Consider the following 17,890-nt stretch of genomic DNA (forward strand, 5'->3'; position numbering starts at 1 on the left):
TCTCACATATTGCCAGAACTATACTTTCTACAAAAATCTAAGTATTATTGTATATTAATTTTTTGTTAAATATTATATTGTATTGGTACCAAAGTTTTACATTATTTACTAAGAGTTAACAAAAAAAAAAAAAATCAGCTAGGTTATTTCTTTATAATGATTTTAATTTGTAAACTAAAGACATAGATAAACGGAACAAAGCATTGTGAGTATTATTTATCTTATCTGTGATGCTCCAGCTAGACAGAGAAAAATATGATTAATATATGTATAAAAGAGAAATGGAATGAGCAAGAGGTGTAGGGAGGGAGACAGAATGAGAGAGTTTATTATTGGGTTCGTCACCTGCAATACTGTAGGAGTGGCTCCCAGTATCAAGTGTTTACAAGATAACTAACCTTTTCTTTAATTTACACAATATTATACTGAATAGTGTGATGTGAATTGGAATTACAGATTATCAAATTTTAATTTATAATCTTCAGGTAAGTCTTTATTATTAACCAGATAATATATTTTAGTAATAAATTATAAATTAAATGGTGTAAATTGACAAGTTCTAATAAAATTAACATACAAATAATTAAATAACTGTTTAATTAGGTTAGTAATAAATGGAGTTTCCCTTACAATATTCAGAATCATTCGACTGTAGTACAAATACATCAATTAAGACAGATTAAAAATGAGAGTTTAAACTGCTGTGATAATTTAATAAATATTTATTAAAAAAATATATTTTTAGATTTTTAAGAATATTATTTTCATTTGTCTGAGGTAATTACTTTTTTATGTATTTTGAATTATAAAAAAAAAATTACATAAATAAATGAAGAAAAGTTTGAAATGTAGTTTTGAATCAAGTTTTACATAGTTTTGTGAAATAAACAGAACAATAATGATGGGTAATATCACTGTTGACCTGATGTACAGAAGATTAACATCATAGGTATAACCAGAATGAGAAATTGAAGAAATTCAAATTGCTCAATTTATTTTTTCTTAAACTGGGATGATAGATTTATTTCAGCTATATAAAAATTGATATGTTTCTTAAACTGTATTGAAAATGAATCTGATCACAAAAATATTATCCAAATCATTTTTATTCACTCAAGCTTGCAGGGAATATTTCCATAAAGAAAATACTAAAGGATTCATCCCAGTATAAACTTTTAAGTATGCTTGTTTTCTTTGTATTTGTAAGTTCAAGAAAGTTTATAGTATTTGTTTTGTTCATGAACACAATTACAATCAAGTCTGTAAGTTAGGTTGTAATTTGTGATGAGTGTGAGGAATACGTGATACTGTCTCTTAAACATATAAAAAGTTGAAACAGATCACTATTAACATTCTCATTTATTATGCTTTTTGGAGCCTAGTGTTTTTTTTTCTTATGTGTAAAGAAAATTTTTGTCTGTGCTTGTGATTAACAGTAAATTAATTTAAAATAAATACATTAGAAAGTGATAAAAACTAACAGTATTAAATATTTTAACAATGAAAAAATTATGTAATTCTGTTAATTTTTCATTGATAGACAATATCAAGTTATTACATATACAGTAATGTTTTAAAAACTTGTAAAGGCAAGCACAAGTGTTTTAGCACTTGTGCTTAGTATTTAGTATGTTCAAGGTTTAACAATAACAAATAATATTAATAACAATAAATACAAATAATTTAGATAACTACAACAATATTTATTTAGTAATATTTAGTAATAATAAATTGGAAAATTATATTTAACCTCATGCAGTATTATTGCTCTTAAAGGAGTTCATAAGTAGACAATGTTTTTCATAAAACTTCAGTTGTTACAACTGGTGGTTTAATTTTTTATATTAAAAGCCTTTGATAAACTGCATCCTCAAAGAATCATTCATAAAAGAGAATCCTAATTTAAATTAAAAAAAATAATGAAATAAATATTCTGAATAATTAATTTTAAAAAAAACTTTCAGCATTGATGGATTAGATTTATTACAAGAATTTATATTGTTAGTCGAACAGAATGATCATTTTCTTAAAATAAAATAAAAATTATTATTTAAAGTAAATATGGTTATTTAAGTTATAATTTAATGCTGTTTTTTATTCACAGCTCACCTTGTGGAACAGTGGTATATAGTAAAAGTATTTACTTCCATTTTATTAATAATTACTCATTTGTATAATAAATATGAACAGGCAATTTCTTTTTAACTTAAAAACTTGTCATTTTTTGAAATGACAACTAATTATTACAATGATGTCACTTTTATAAAGACTTAAAATATTTATTAAGGGAAAAATGTTTTACAAGTATTAAACAAAAGGATAATTTAAATTTTTAAACATTTTAGTGAAATAATAATACCTTAATTAAATTTAATGATTCCTATTTTTTATAATATTGCTACCAAGAGTTTCTGGTATTTAGTATACCAAAAAAAATAAATTCTGAAAAGCATGGGGGCAATAAAAATGCAGTTGTAATCGTTATGAACAATTTTATAGTCTCTGTTGTTCTTAAGTAATAGTAAATATTTCTTAAAACTACAATTACAATGTAAAAATTAAAAATAATCCATTTTTATGTTCTGTTAATTAAACAATTTAAAACCTTTTATTAATTAATTCTCTTCCAAATTATAACTCAAAATAATTTTGTTCTTAACTTTATACTTTCGCGGCTCGATCAGGATATTGAGAAATAAACAAATTAAAATATTCATATAATTACAACTTATTGGTTTAAAAACATAAGTAAAACAAGACAAATTAATAATAATGGCAATAGTACTAATAATAGTAAATGACAATTAAAAAACAAATATATAAATAAAAAGTATGGTAATCACAACCACAATAATAATAATAATAATATTCTTTTTTCTTTTTTTTTTGCGGTGGAAGGTGGAAATGCATATACACACGGAGTGTCGGGCTCCCGCTGAAGGTATTATCCAGTTACTATCACGGAACCGTTTAACACATTACTTCCGGTCGAGTCCTCCTATACTAGTCTGATTATGTGCTACCTAATTTTCAGGACTATCCAGGTCAACCTTTTTGGCCCTGAGAATGTTGCCGACGAATTAGGCTACACTTTCCCAACTGCTCAGATTACGGAACATCATCGCAACCACATTGTGGGGGCTCAGTGCTCCGAGATCCGCCTCTAGTGTCCCTCGATCTGCCGCCCACCAAGAACATTTGAAAACGGTGTTCTCAGCGTCGTCACGTACACCAGGACAATAGAGGCAGTCGGGGAACGGCGCTTTCCCTATGACATGTAGGTAAGCGCGGAAGTACCCGTGACCCGTTAAAAATTGGGTCATGTAGTACTCCATCTCTCCATGCCGCCGCTCCGTCCACCGTCTGCCCGACCAGAGGGATAAGCCCAGCGGTCCATCGTCCTCTGGTCTCGTGGTCCCAGGTCTCTTGCCATGCGAGGAACGTGCGACTGCGTTCCTCGTTGGCAATGGTCTCCCGGCCTTCGCCTGCTGTAGATCATCTGGCGCTCCCTTGCCAAAATAGCAATGGGTATGACGCCGGCGACCACAAGTACTGCAGGCTCGGAGACCGTCCGATACGCGGAAGCGACTCGCAAGGTTGCGGTGCGTTGCACCTACGCGAGCCACTTCCGGTTTCTTGCAGCTATTAATTCCTGGGTCCATACTTCCGACCCGTATAACATGATGGAATGCACCGTGGATATCAGCAATCGCCGTCTGCTGGCCTTCGGTCCGCCAACATTCGCCATGAGTCGGCTGAGAGCAGTTACGGCTCTCGCAGCTTTGTCAGTGGCTCTCCGAAGCTGTTCAGCAAAGCTGAGTTTCCGGTCAATCATCATACCGAGGTACTTTGCAGCCGGCTTGGTCTCGACAACATCTACCCCGACCAGAAGGGAGAGAAGGGTGTCGATACGCTTCTTCGTCAGAAACACGATCTTCGTTTTACTGAGGGCTAGAGATAATCCATGGTCGTCCAGCCAGGCACCGACTTTGTGCATGGCTCGGCTGAGCTCAGTTGGGTGCGCTGCAAGACAGATTCTGTCTTGGGTTGGCACCAAGACAGATTCTTCAGGCATCTCCAGCCTTAGCAAGCCACTGTAGACGGCATTCCAAAGGTCGTGGCCGAGAATCGACCCCTGTGCCACCCCTCACGTGATCGCAGTCCTACACTAGCCTGCCGCGGTTTCGTAAGTGTGACCCCGGTTTCTCACGTATGCGTCCACCATTCTGAGGAGGTATTGAGGCACATGGAACGAATGCTCCAGGACCCGAATTATATCGCTCCACCGTGCGGAGTTGAAAGCGTTTTTAACATCCAATGTAACAAGAAGGACCACACGTCGCGAAAAATGGTTGCGATCCTTTGTTCGCCGCACTGCCTCAAAAACCTCTTGAATTGCGTCTAGGGTCGACCGACCCTCCCGGAAACCGTAATGGTTGGATGACAGGCCACCTGCCTGATTCATCACCGCAATCAGTCTTTTCTTTAACAGCTTCTCCAATACCTGTCCAGCAGTGCTAAGCATGCACAATGGGCGGTAGGAGGACGGCGACCTGGGTTTTCTTTGTCCTTGGGAATTAGCGCAATACGTGTGGCTTCCACCTGGCGCTAAAAGATCCAGCCTTCAGACATGCATTATACATGTCTAGAAGAAGACGGGGCTTGCAGCGCTCCACAAGTTTGAGCACCTCGGCCAGTATACCGTTGGAACCAGGGGCTTCTTTGCCTTTCAGCTACCGTAGGATTCCCTCCAGTTCCTCCATCAAGAAGAGCCCACGTCGCCGAAGTCCCGCTCGGTACGGAACGAGTGGGCCGGTAACAACATCTTAACGACGTCTCCGTCAGTTCTCTCCAGCAGCGTGCCTTGCTCACGTTGATGGCTCGACGGAGCCGCTTCTTTACCATCTTATACTCGGCTGACCTGGTGTTTGCGTCTGTGCGTTTCCTTGCACGTTGCACCACTCGTCTTAGTCGAAAACACTCTCGGCGCAACCCCGCAATCTCCGGTGTCCACCAGTACACGGGACGCTTCTGGTGCTTCGGCCCCCTGCGGGGCATGAAAGCGTCGCTTGCAGAAGCGATCAGCCACATGGTCGAAGCAACTACGGCTTCAGCGCCAGCGTCCTCCCGGTTGGTGATGTTTTCAGAGGCTACCACCCCTGAGGAGATCTTTCTTTTGAATTTCTTCTCGTCAATTTTATTGATGTTGTATCTTTTCACCTGCCGTGGGGGCCCCGGGTGCTCTCGTTCACCATATAGAACTCCAAATAAGATATATTGGTGGTCGCTACCGGTATAATCCCCGAGAACTCTCCAGTCCTGGATGAGCGTGACCAGCTCTTCGAAGGCAAGGGAAATATCGGGAATCGTTTCCAAATATCCTGGGCGGTGAAACGTCGTAGGGTTTCCTGTATTGAGGATCACGAGTCCAGTACGTGCCGCCATGTCCAGAATGTAATTCCCTCTGAAGTTGGCATGCGCCCACTCTATTGGCCTGGAGTTGAAGTCCCCAGCTACCACCAACCAACCTGCGGCAGCGAGGATAACATCCTCCAGCGCGTCAACTTCCGGCAAAAGTCCGCTATCGAATCATTCGGGGTGAGATAACAGCTAAAAATCGTCACTTCATCGCAGCAGATCCAAACGAACGGATGCACGACCTGCGCCGTGCATCCGAACTTGGGCTCTGCTGCGATACGGAATCCAAATCGCGGCAGTTCCGAGCGAGTCCCGGAAACATTGGGAGTCGTCACGCTTTCGGTACTGCTCGCTGATCACCAAGTCGGCCTCCCTGTCACTGGCTAGCTGCAGCAGCAAGTCATCAGCTAGCCGACTTCTGTTAAGGTTGGCCTGTAGTACGTTCAACATTTTAACGGAGCCTTCTCTTCGCCTGCTCCAGGGCTTTCCGGAAGACCTGAAACTCCCTTGCTCAAGGTCCGTGAGCCAGGTGCGAAGTTTTAACACCTTTTTCTTGGCAGAGCATGCACCAAGGGGTAGGAGCGGAACACTCCTTAGCCTTGTGCTTCCCTATCGCGCCTTTATGGCAGAGCCAGCTTCTGTTAGGCCTCTTACATCCACGAGTCAGATGCCCATACATGGCACCTGGAACACCGTGGGACCTGTGCCCTGGGTCTAATCTGGCAGTACACCCAGCCAATCCTTTCTTGGATTGACTGAGTAGTCTGGCAGCAGTCTTCTCTCCAATCTCTCTATTGCTGCTTTCTGCCCCCTGGCATTAGCACTGGTAACGTTAACTCGGCAGTCTTCTATATCTCTGAGATGTCTTCCCAGTGCTGCTTCCACATCCTCCTTCCCTGTGACGCAGTCTCAATCTCGGATCTCCAGTGTCTCCCGCCATTCCAGATTGTGGACTACCGGCTCCTTCAACGAGTACAGCGTTCAGGACAGCACTGAAGGTCTGTTTGTCTCTGGTAGCGCTCCCGAGTTCAATCAGAACATCTCCCAACCTGGTTTTTCGTATTGCCGCTACCTCTGCCTCAGTCTCCTCCAGTTTCACCCGAATTTTACTGAGGGTTTCGGCATACGTTTTTCCTCGGTCTTTTTATTGAGGATCGCTTCTCTACGATTCTTTCTCTTTTTCAAAATTTTCCTTTTGCTGCTCCCTCTGGAAGATATTTGTTGCTCCTTCACAACCTCTTTATCTTCAGAGCTCTGGCCCTTCTTTTTTCCCTTCTTATTTTCAACTAGTGTCCATGGTTGCACTTTTGGATAATTTGTAATTGGAAGGGTACTCGGTTGAATCCCACTCGTGAATGGTAGGGGTTCCTTCTTACCACCAGAGTCTCTTTTCTTCTTGATCTTCTTCTTCTCTGTCTTGGGCTGTTCTTGGCTGGTCGATATCGCACTTTCCTCTGGCTCTACAGTGTTCGTGGCAGCATCCACCACAACTCCCATGCATTTGATTCTGTTTTCCGCCTCGAAGTCTTCTAATAAGGCAGAAAGCTCAGCAAGCCCATTCTTTATTTCCATGGACACGTTTTTCTGTCTGCCTGTAACGGTTACCATGTCTTAATAATTGCTTTGACTCTTTGCAGATGTTTGATGTTTTTTTAATTTCTAAACAGATCATAAAGTGATCTGTATTTTTACTTGATGCATGTATAGTATAAAAAAGATATATCAGAAGTGAAATACTGTATATTATGCTACTTTTCATTAAAAGTTAGGAACAGTATAAAAAAAAATGTAACTCACAAAATTATCTAAATAAAACTAATTTCTAGTTTCAAAACACTTAAAATAAAAATGTGGTAATGAAAAGAAATTCTTTTCATGTTCAGAAACGTAAACACATCTAAAATTGTAATTGTGCCATCTAAAAAATTGTATGAGAATGTTGTTTGTGTTAAATATCAGTTAGGATTTTTCAGTAAACATTTGTATCTATGTTTGACTGCTAGAGGTAGCTAAATTGTAAATTCTACACAAAAACCTACTTCTTTGTATTTAAGTGTTTAAAAATATTAAAAAAACTTTTATAATTTACTAAAAAAATGTTTAATGGTATGTGTGATATCAAAGTGTGGCAAGGATGTGATCACATCCTATAAACAAAAATACCACATAAAATCACATCTTATAAACAAAAATAAATAAAATTCCAGTAAAATTTAAATGAAATACTAAAATACAAAATAAACATAAAATACACACACAACTATAAAACCTATTAAATGCACAAGAAATTGGATAGTATATATAATATAAATGGAAATTTCTTGAAACGGTAGTATGATTTAACTATAGTTAAGAATAGTCTGTATTTTAAATATCTAGATTTAATGATAGAGTAGTTTTGAAATAGATAGAGTAGTTTTAATGATAGAGTAGTTATTGATGTTGAAGAAAAATAAAAAAGGAAAATACATGTAAACATGGTTAAAGAAAATATTTATTTAAAAAAAAAATTGAATTTTAATGAATAATCTAATATTACATTACCTTCTAAATTTGAGTTTAGAAGGTAATAATCTAATTACAGTCTAATACTCAAATTAACATTGGATATAATCCAATTAAATAATTTTAAAAAAAACTTAATAATTTTGAAATTTTGAATTCCTAGTCGAAAATTCTTGCAACCAGAAATCATATGGTTTTCTTGGTCCAGTTTTTCATAATTTTAATATTTTACATACTTGAGAGGTTGGCAAAATTAGAAATGAACAGTTGGATTATAAAAGTTTTCAATAGTTAAGATGTTTCTTAATTTTTACATACTACTTTAGTGCAATTTAAAAACAAAAAAAAATTAATGTACTATAATTTTTTTTGCAAAAAAATCTATAAGGTTCAAGCTTTTATGATCTTTATCAAAACTTTGCTAGGTATTAATGATAATAAAATGTGACAAGGTATGATGTCTGTCATAAGAAAAAATATGTACAGAGTTCCAATGTTTTATAAATAAGAAAGCAAGCCATAAAATTTAAAACTGTTTTCCATTAGACTTTTTCTTCATTTTCTTAAATTCAAAATTAAATTCCATTTACAATTAATTTATCTAGTAATAACAAAAATCACATGAAATATTAATCAAAGCATACAGAATGTATCATGAAGTTCTCCCGGTACTTTCATAACTACCCTACTCATGAAAATAAAGGAAAAAGTTCATACAAACATACGTTCTAAAATGCTTCATTTGAGTCATGACTAGTAAAAGATTTCGCAACTCCAGTGAAATCTCAGATTGAAATTTTTAGGACATTAATTAAGGGGTAAAATTAGTGATTTCTTATGGTTATTGAACTGAAATATCGAATAAAATAGGTCCCATAATTGTATTTGCAGTAGTTTTTGATAAATCTGGGGTAAAAACCAATAAATTCGGGTAAGAAACTCTTTTTTTATGTTTGACATACAATAACTTCGTTAAATAGGGAACAAGCATTCAACTTTTAAAAACAACGTGCAGAAAATTTAATTATGAACAAAATGGTGTAAGATAAGTTGAATAAAACAAAGAAAGGTTAGAAAACTTTGAGTCTTATTTAGAAACAGTACACTACTCATAGACCAAAGTGCATACGTACCAGTTTATAATAATTTTATAAAAATAAAATTAGTATAAAAGCTTTTTTGAACAATAATTGTTCAAAAATGAGCCCACCATTTTCAACATATTTCTTGGCAATTCTACTGCTCTTGTTGCTCTTTTTAGTTCTACAGGGCTGTCCAAAAGATGCTCAGGCGCATCGATAATGTGGACCATTACTTCCTCACTAGCATATCTTTTTGTTTTGTATACAATATTTTTCATCCATCACGACACGCAAAATTCTAAAGGTGTTAGATCAGGCAATCTTGGTGGCCAGGAATGTGGACCTACACGACTACACGACCGATCCATTACTCAGGGAAATGATGAGTGAAACAACACAAGAGAAGTGGGGAGGTGTGCCATCATGCTGGAAGTATACTTTGCGTCCCAGCGTTGGAGAAATGTCTTCAAGCAGCTGCGGAAAATCTTCAGAAAGAAAGTACAAGTAAACCTCAGCATTTAAGTGGCCAGGTAATATGAACAATCCAAACAGCTAATTATGAAATTATGAAGAAGGCCGCACCATACATTGATCCTAAATCGGTGTTGAAAATTGCTTTCCCGGTTTCATGAGGATTTATGAGATTCTTTTGAGGATTTCATGAAAAATTAAACTTGTAGAGTTGTCGATTTTTATTCCCAGAACTCCAAGTGAATCCGCTTCGCTTGGTGGCGACTATATTGTACGTCAGACGTTGAACTGGCTATTTATGATAAGGATAAAATTTATTTTGATTAAGTGTCCTCAAAACCAACGAATGTGAAATTCCGATTCGCTTAGAAAGATGTCACGTATTGATGCCTGAACTGTACTGAACTGCATCGATAACAGCATCATGTTGTACAGATAGTTCTTAGGGATACGAATACTACGTAGCGAATCTGTTCTTCAAAGGTTGCGACAAGTCGCGCTAATTGTTTTGGGCTCTGGAATTCTGCGATTTGGAAAACGTATTTCATATTCTAAGAAGTAGCGTAGCATTACCATTACACACACCCAAAATGAATGACACATCAGCGTATTCCTCTGTTGTAAATTAGTACTGCATTACTTCAATGGCAAACCGTTCACGTTGTAACTAAAATTCACAGAAAACATTCGCTAACGACAGCATACTTCATAGTACTCTATATACTTCATGTACCTTACAAAGTGATTTAAACACTAATCACTGAGCTCTATATAACTGGATAGGGGATACCATATATTGGAATCGGTAAAATTTTAAACATAAACTAGCGCCACTAAATGAGTGGTAGAACTAAATAAAATGAAACGGCGCACGCGCAAAGGTAAATGTAAGAGTAGGGATAAAACCACGTTTTAAACCGATGCAGTAGAAGTGTTCTGATTTTATATTTTGAACACTAATCTCTATATAACTATATATCTGATCTCTAACAAAATTTTCTACAACTGTTCATAAATTTCTGTTTGTGTTGCGAAAATCACCGTTCTTTTGATTATCTGACTTGAATAAAATAAAATAAACATCCCTACCATCACGCTTATAATCGCGCAAGCGTACAATGGTTTTATTTATTTCCCAGCCGCTCATTCTGCGGCGCTGGAGTATGCTTCAATATTGAACTTCAACTTAATTGTATTTACGACATAAGGATCCCCTTATAGTCCCCCCTTATAGGTTATAGTGCTGACACCACTAATACAGTATTGGGAATTGTTAATCAGCTGTTATTTTAATGCCAACTTTGAAATAATAATTTTTAAAATAATTTTTGTACTTGTCATTAATAAAAAAAATTAATTTTTTAAAGTAATTTTTATTTTACATCTATTGTGTAATTTTAAGTTATTTTAAAGATTTTTTTAAGAGCAATTTTTAACAGTAAATTTTATTTTTATAAATTTTTCACATCAGCGATAAAGAATTAGGTTTCTGTTTACAATAAATTAGTACTTTTCTGACAAATGTAATAATGTACTGATATTAAATAATATTCTAATTTTTCTTTGTTTTATTCAACTTATCTTACACTATTTCGTCAGAATTAAATTTTCTATAAGTCTAGTTTAAAATTTTTATGTTCTTATTACCCACTTAACAAAATTACTGTACGTCAAACATAAATAACAATTTTTTTACCCCAATTTATTGGTTTTTCACCCCAGATTTCTTAAAAACTACTGCAAATACGGTTCTGGGATCTATTTTATTCGATTTTCAGTTTAATAATCATACGAAATTACTAATTTTCCAACCTTAATTAACGTACTAAAAATTTCAGTACGACGTCATTTCACCGGGGTAACTGAAATCCGAGCGAAATCTTTCACTAGCCGTAATTCGCAAACGAATCATTTTAGGAGATTTGTTTATTGTACTTTTTTCATTATTTTGAGTAGAATAGGTTATGAAAGTTCCCGGAGAACTTCGTGAAACACTCTGTATGTGGTGTTAGGCTAATATCTTTTACCAGTATTTTTGTAAGTTCTGTAATTGTAGACCTATATATTTGGCCAGTATTGTTGATTGGTTAAATTAACTCAATACATCCCTTATTGTTGGGTATATTATTAACTCAATAATGTTTTTAATTGTGGTTTTAATTTATTTATATAAAATAAAAAATTGCTTTCAAATAGCTATTTTTAAACGTCTTTTTTTAGAAAAGATAATTCAGGTGAATTTAACGAATAAGTATAAAAATCACTACTTCCTGTGTGATTCAAGTCTGATGAAATTAACTTTTGGATGTACTCGTGCATACATTCCCAATAGATAAGAGACGCGATCCGCCCACATACGTTGAGTCATTGTGTAAAACTGATAACAATAGCATAAAAAATCAACTTCATTGAAACAAAAATAAAACAAAAGAAAATTGTATGACTAATTGTTATAAATTTCTGTTTTTGAAGTAATGGGCTTGTGTAACTAATAAATGCATTGAAATTTATTTTATGGCTAGTCAAAAGAAACAAAGAGCAATTTTTAATTAATTATTAAAAGTTTGAAACTGGTTGAAATAAAATTCTTGAGATATATTTTAAAATACAATAATCAAAGCCTCGACACTGTTGTATTCAAAATTTATGCCTGTTACTTTCATATCTTTCATGGAACAGTATATGAAGTTTCTATAAATGTTTTATCCAAACTTTTCTATAAATTGCTAACAGCTTTTGAATTGTTAGCCATAAAATTAATGGCTTCAGGCGAGCTAAAGTGTTACAAACCATTTCTGAAGGTGTAAGCACAAAAACATCCCATGCCAAACTTACTACAATGATGGATGAAATAATTCTTGTTGCCTCTTTCACAGAGCTAAATACATAACTGAATATCAGCACGCCTAACTCAAAGAAAAGAAGACTTATATTTAGCTCTATAAGTGATGTCTTCACTCTGTTTACTGTAGAAATTTGTTGTATTTCAGAAATCAGTACTCTCAGAGAAAGCTAACCATTATCTCGGATAATACATATACATGGTCACATATTAGATTGGGACATATATAATTAAAACAACAAATTAAGGTGTACATTCCTGCTATGAAATAAAAGTTAAATACACTGCTTTAACTCAGCAGTGGGAGAAAAATTGTATAATAAAATTAAAATAAACTTGATGAAAATATTAACAATTTTTTAAATATATGAGTTAAATTTACTATCTTCATTTATAAAAAAAGATCCATCATATCGCCAAGCTGTAAATAAGTGCAAAATGTATGTTCGATCAGAACTGCATTCAGCTACAAGTGAAAATGCTATGTTTCATAATCTACACTGATATAGAAAGACAGCAAGATACTTGGACTGTTTACTGCCTATTCTGCTCCTCACAATCTTTAAAAGGCAACATCTGCTATTCATTCTCCCTTTAGTAATTTTTTCTGAAAAATTCGTTTTACTCTACCATTTCTGTTAAAGCATTTTGTAAAATTCCAGGTTCAGTAATTGAATGCTTCACCACTTTCGGGTTACAGTGTTAATATAATTGTATTACAGATTCCCATGTTCACAACCTTTATTTTGTGTTTAGTTTTCACTTGAACAATGTTTTTATTTTTTTATGAAACGTATGAAGGTGTTTTGATATTCCTGTATCCTACAAAAAGGGTTTGGTTTTAGTTTTTATCATTTGCTCACAAAAAATTCCCAAAATTATTCTGTTAAGAAAACTAAAGTACAATTACATTTAATGATAATATAAATATACTTCTGTAACAAGCACGGAAAAATATTATGCTTTGAAACATAGAGGCAGTAATTTATTTATTTTTTTAAATTTTTATTTGAAAATTAATCAAACTGTTACATTAAATAGTTTTTTATTTAGCAAAATAAACATTACACAAAAACATTTTATTGTTGACCCTTACTGCTCAAGATTCTTTGAATAGAAATTCATCAAATGTTTTGAGGTAAATTTTACAAAAAATAACTAAATTTTTCTGTTGCCTATTGCCTATTAGATAATACCAGTAATTTTTTATTTAATTAAAAATTAATGGAAATAGGATAGACTGAAGTAATAACTGTAAATATGAGAAGCCACCCCCTGGCAAAGAGGCAGCATCTAAGACTTTTATCTGGGAGGGTTAAGGTTTGAAGAGCGGTCAGATTTGGAATTCCTTATTTAGACTCGTTACTAAAAAAAAAAATCCTTTCTATATTCTCACACAAGCTTATTTGGTGAGTTAATCTAAAAAATAAAATAGCTGCAGTGATTTAGAAAAGTGTGTATCCTTTACCAGACAAACTGAGGATTTCAGTAAACCAATAAGGATGGTAGAATAAATAAATATGAATTTTTATTTATGCATCTGAATTAAAAGAGGCCACTCTTCCCAAGTACTCTGATAAATATTTCGGCTGAAATAAAAGTTGTATTGTGATAAACTTTTAAGTATTTCTAAATAATGCTGAGGATAAAATGTATGTGGTAAATAAGTGGAATTTATTTTGTTTTAAAGAATTTTTCAATTCTGGTGATTTATTCACAAACAGCAAGATTATAAACAAGTTTGACATAAAACTTAATCTTGGAAATTCCTAGGGAGATAAGTGCTCTCGTGATACAGGGGATATTATTATTAGTACTATGAGATGAAGATATAAAGAAAGGAATTTAATGTTTATGTAGTGTTATTTGTACTGTTATACTTCTTCAAAATTAGTTTCAATGTGGTATTATGAAGCACCTCAAGAAATTTGGTTTATACTGAATGAGTTCTAAAATTGAATTTTTTTGGGATAAATTTCAACACTTTCTATTTATTATTATATTAATAATAATAATATAACATATTAATTAATAATAAACAAATAATATTAATAATTATTGATTAATAAATAATATGAAAAAAAATTAACATAAGCACTTATTTTAGACATTTATTTTATTAACTTAATATTTGTTAAAAAAAATAAAAAGCGGAATTGTTGCTGAATGTAACTTGGTATCTATTCTCACGAAAGTCTTTTTTTCATTACAAAAATTGTACTTAAGCAGCTTGTAATATAATGAACTTATGGTAAACTAGAGTTCCACTTGCAATCTAACATTTAACAGTTTTGTTTCTTAATTAACATTTTTGCTCTAATTTATTTATTTATTAATAAATTCCTATTTTTATTTTTTTCCGTGTTTCTTTTTAATATTTTAAGTTGTTTTAACTTTGCATATAAGTTAAATTCTGATGCAGAGTATAATTTATATCTTTTGTTTTATGTGGCGTGGTGACTTATAACCCCATTTGAAGTACACTACATTCTGATCAAAAAAGAATTAGTAATTTAATTTAAGAAGACATTAAATTTAATTAACTCTTTTCTTTTATACTGCATTGTGTAGATATTTGTAAAATTTATTTTAGAAGATCAGTTTAATTTCAAACACAGAATATTGTGACAAAAGGAATGAATGAACAATCCAGATTAAAAATTGAATTCCTATGAAATAATAAGTTAATATTTGTGTGTTGTTATTTTATTAACTTGACTACTTAGAACCATTATTTTTAGGCTTTACTTTGTGCTCTGGCTGAAAGATAAATATCATAAAAATGGATATATGCTAAAATGCTAAATTTAATACAAAATTAAATTATTAAAATGATAGAACAGAAAATTAATTTAAAAAATGGAGGTAAATAATTTTTCTTATTTTTGCTTGTTAATCAAAAACAGTTTAGCTAAATTTGTAATAAGTTTTATGCAGTCTTTCACTTAGTTGTTCTGCAACATAAATTACAATTGAAATGAGCAGAATAAGGAAGACAAGTAATAATTAACAATATCACTGAGAACCACGTCTTGGTTTGTGCTCTTTCATTCCTAAAAACATAATTTTTATTTAATTTGAAATATTCACAATACTTGACATTGATTGTTATTATCATTGTTATTGTTATTGCCTTGATTTACAGTTATTAACTGATTACAGATTTAATTTTTTATTGTTATTGTGATGTATTAATTAAAATGTTAAAAAAGGTTGAAAATATTTGTATTTTTTAAAAAGGAGTTTGAACAATGGCAGTTTATTTAAAATTAACAACTAAAGGTAATGTTTAATTCAAATTTAATGAGAGTGAATTTTTAAACGCTGGTATTGGAATATGTATGCTGCTGCAACTCTATAAAGCATGACTGTTTGTTCCAAGTGGAAAAAAAAAAGTGTATAAAGAAACATATTATTAGTTGAACTATGATCGGAATAAAAAGTACTTCCAGAGTTAAAACTGAAAAGACCATATAAACAATAGCGCTCATTATGTGACAACACACCGGCATTTGCATACGAGCAAAGTACAGTAAGTGAATAGGAAGGGAGAGGCATCATAATAAGTTAGTAGTCTACAACATGAGCTAGGTTTTGTAACGGTTAGTTGCTATTTTTCTTTATCATTCGTGAAACTCAACCGAGTGTGTTTACTTTCAGGTTTTTGGACAACATGACCAGACTGATAGCTTTATTTACATCGGTGCTGATAATATTTGGTATGTGTATACAACAACTTATTATTTATTCATACATAAATTCAAACACATTTTCATAAAGGAATGATCAATATTAACATATATATACAGGAAAAAAATTAAATTAATGAAAATTGATAAGTATTAGGAGAAATGAAAAAGAAAAAACTGCAGTTACTGTTTCTTACTAGTAACAATTAAAAATTAATGTATATGTACACATATCATTGCCATTGCACACAATCGTAGTCTCACACACACACACACACACACACACACACACACACACACACACCTAGAGAGAATCATTCTATGATTGTTTGTACATATGTATGACATACTACAACACAGCAGTGAATATTTTTCACAGGATCTATAACAATAAAATCTCCTTTGATTTCAGTAATGTGTTAAACAATTTTTTATTTTTTCAAGAAAATTTCCTTCTTCTTGTGGTGAGTTTGTAGGCAATTTATACTTTCTCATATCCTTTTAAAATAGAATTTACATCATATTTTTTTACAGAATGAAAGTAAAAGATGGTGTATTAAGTGATAAACTTCCTTGGCTGCTTGAATCATTTGTTTGAGAGAAAAAAATATTTATAGGTGTGTGTGTGTGTGTACACGTGCAAATAATTAGACAAAGAAGTGCTGGAAGTTTATTGTGCTTATTATTTTGTATTTTAACATTATATTTATTATAAAGGAATATTTTACTATTAAAATGCATTAATGCATTAATGATAATACCTTACCGTTATCATTAATGCAGATGTTATCATTTGTATTATTAATGCAGTTACATAAAATTGCATGGTTTTTAGAAATCAATTATTGTAAAAAAAAATAATATTTTTTAAATAGATGAATTAAATGAAGGTTGGCTCATTATTAAAAGCAGCTTTCTTCTTTGTGGTCTTGCCCAAATATAAATTTATTTGTTATTTGTGAGTCTGTTTCTAAATCCCCAAACATAACTGTGCAAGTATGATTTACAAATGGGAGTATCATTCCTTTGCTGTCAGAAGTACGTTGGATTTGGAAGTCTCACAGACAACCATACAAAAAATTCACTTATATTTATTCGTGCATAATACAAAAAAGTCTTGGAAAATGTAAATTCGTGAAAAAACTACTTAAAAAATTTAATTAAAAATAAATATTGATTGGCTGCTATGGTTTTAGCCGCTAAAAATTTCTAACTATCTGCATTGAACTTTGGTGTTTAAAAAATTCGCCAATATTTTTTAGGGATGCAGTTTACTGTTTAACTAATTTATTATTGTAGATGTCTGTCAACCGCTATAGCCGTAACTAGTGTATTACTTAATTTTCTTTATACTTAAGTATAAGAATTAATTTAGGTTATTTTTTACTCTAATATTTTCTTTTATTCCTCACAATCTTGCGAAAAAACAATCAATAATAAAATATATACAAGAAAAAATATATTACGATTCAGCCTGCGTGTGAGGGATTCAAATTTGACAGTACTTCTGATCGCATTTTCGAACTGGCATGGTAAATCTTATTTTTCACTCTTGTTTCTTTTTACTCCATTATAAAAACCCTCCAGGAGCTATAAAATCTCTTCCAGATTTTGTTTAATGCTTTCTCATTAAAATAAGGATGACAGCTTTTTAATATTATCGCTAAGTGTCTTAGAATGAAAAAAAAACGGGTTATTTTTCGTATTGCTGAACTCCAGAATCTTGCTACCGATTTAACTTTAGGAATATTAGGCTTATTTGTCGTCTTTCCTTTAGACTGAAACGTACTAGAGATATTGCCTGTTCGCTACTACCGATTCAGATTACTCCTTTCATTCACAGATGATCGATCTGTTAATCTTCTATCTACAACCCAGAAACA

At 32.9% G+C, this 17,890-nt stretch overlaps 1 protein-coding gene across 2 annotated transcripts in view; it reads left to right on the plus strand.

Moving 5' to 3' along the window:
- The first annotated feature begins 340 nt into the window (after nucleotides 1–340).
- The window catches only part of LOC142330730 (uncharacterized), a 98,897-nt gene continuing 81,347 nt past the window's right edge, over nucleotides 341–17,890 (plus strand). Inside the window, exons 1-2 of one of the 2 annotated variants that reach the window (XM_075376177.1) lie at nucleotides 341–485; nucleotides 15,979–16,037. In XM_075376177.1, the coding sequence (XP_075232292.1) occupies nucleotides 15,992–16,037 (46 nt within the window). In that variant the 5' untranslated portion in view covers nucleotides 341–485; nucleotides 15,979–15,991. Of the gene's footprint in view, nucleotides 486–15,877; nucleotides 16,038–17,890 lie in introns of those variants that run through there. The other variant, XM_075376183.1, reaches the window with a different exon arrangement.

Source organism: Lycorma delicatula, chromosome 1, assembly GCF_047948215.1.
Source record: "Lycorma delicatula isolate Av1 chromosome 1, ASM4794821v1, whole genome shotgun sequence".
NCBI classification, from domain to species: domain Eukaryota; kingdom Metazoa; phylum Arthropoda; class Insecta; order Hemiptera; family Fulgoridae; genus Lycorma; species Lycorma delicatula.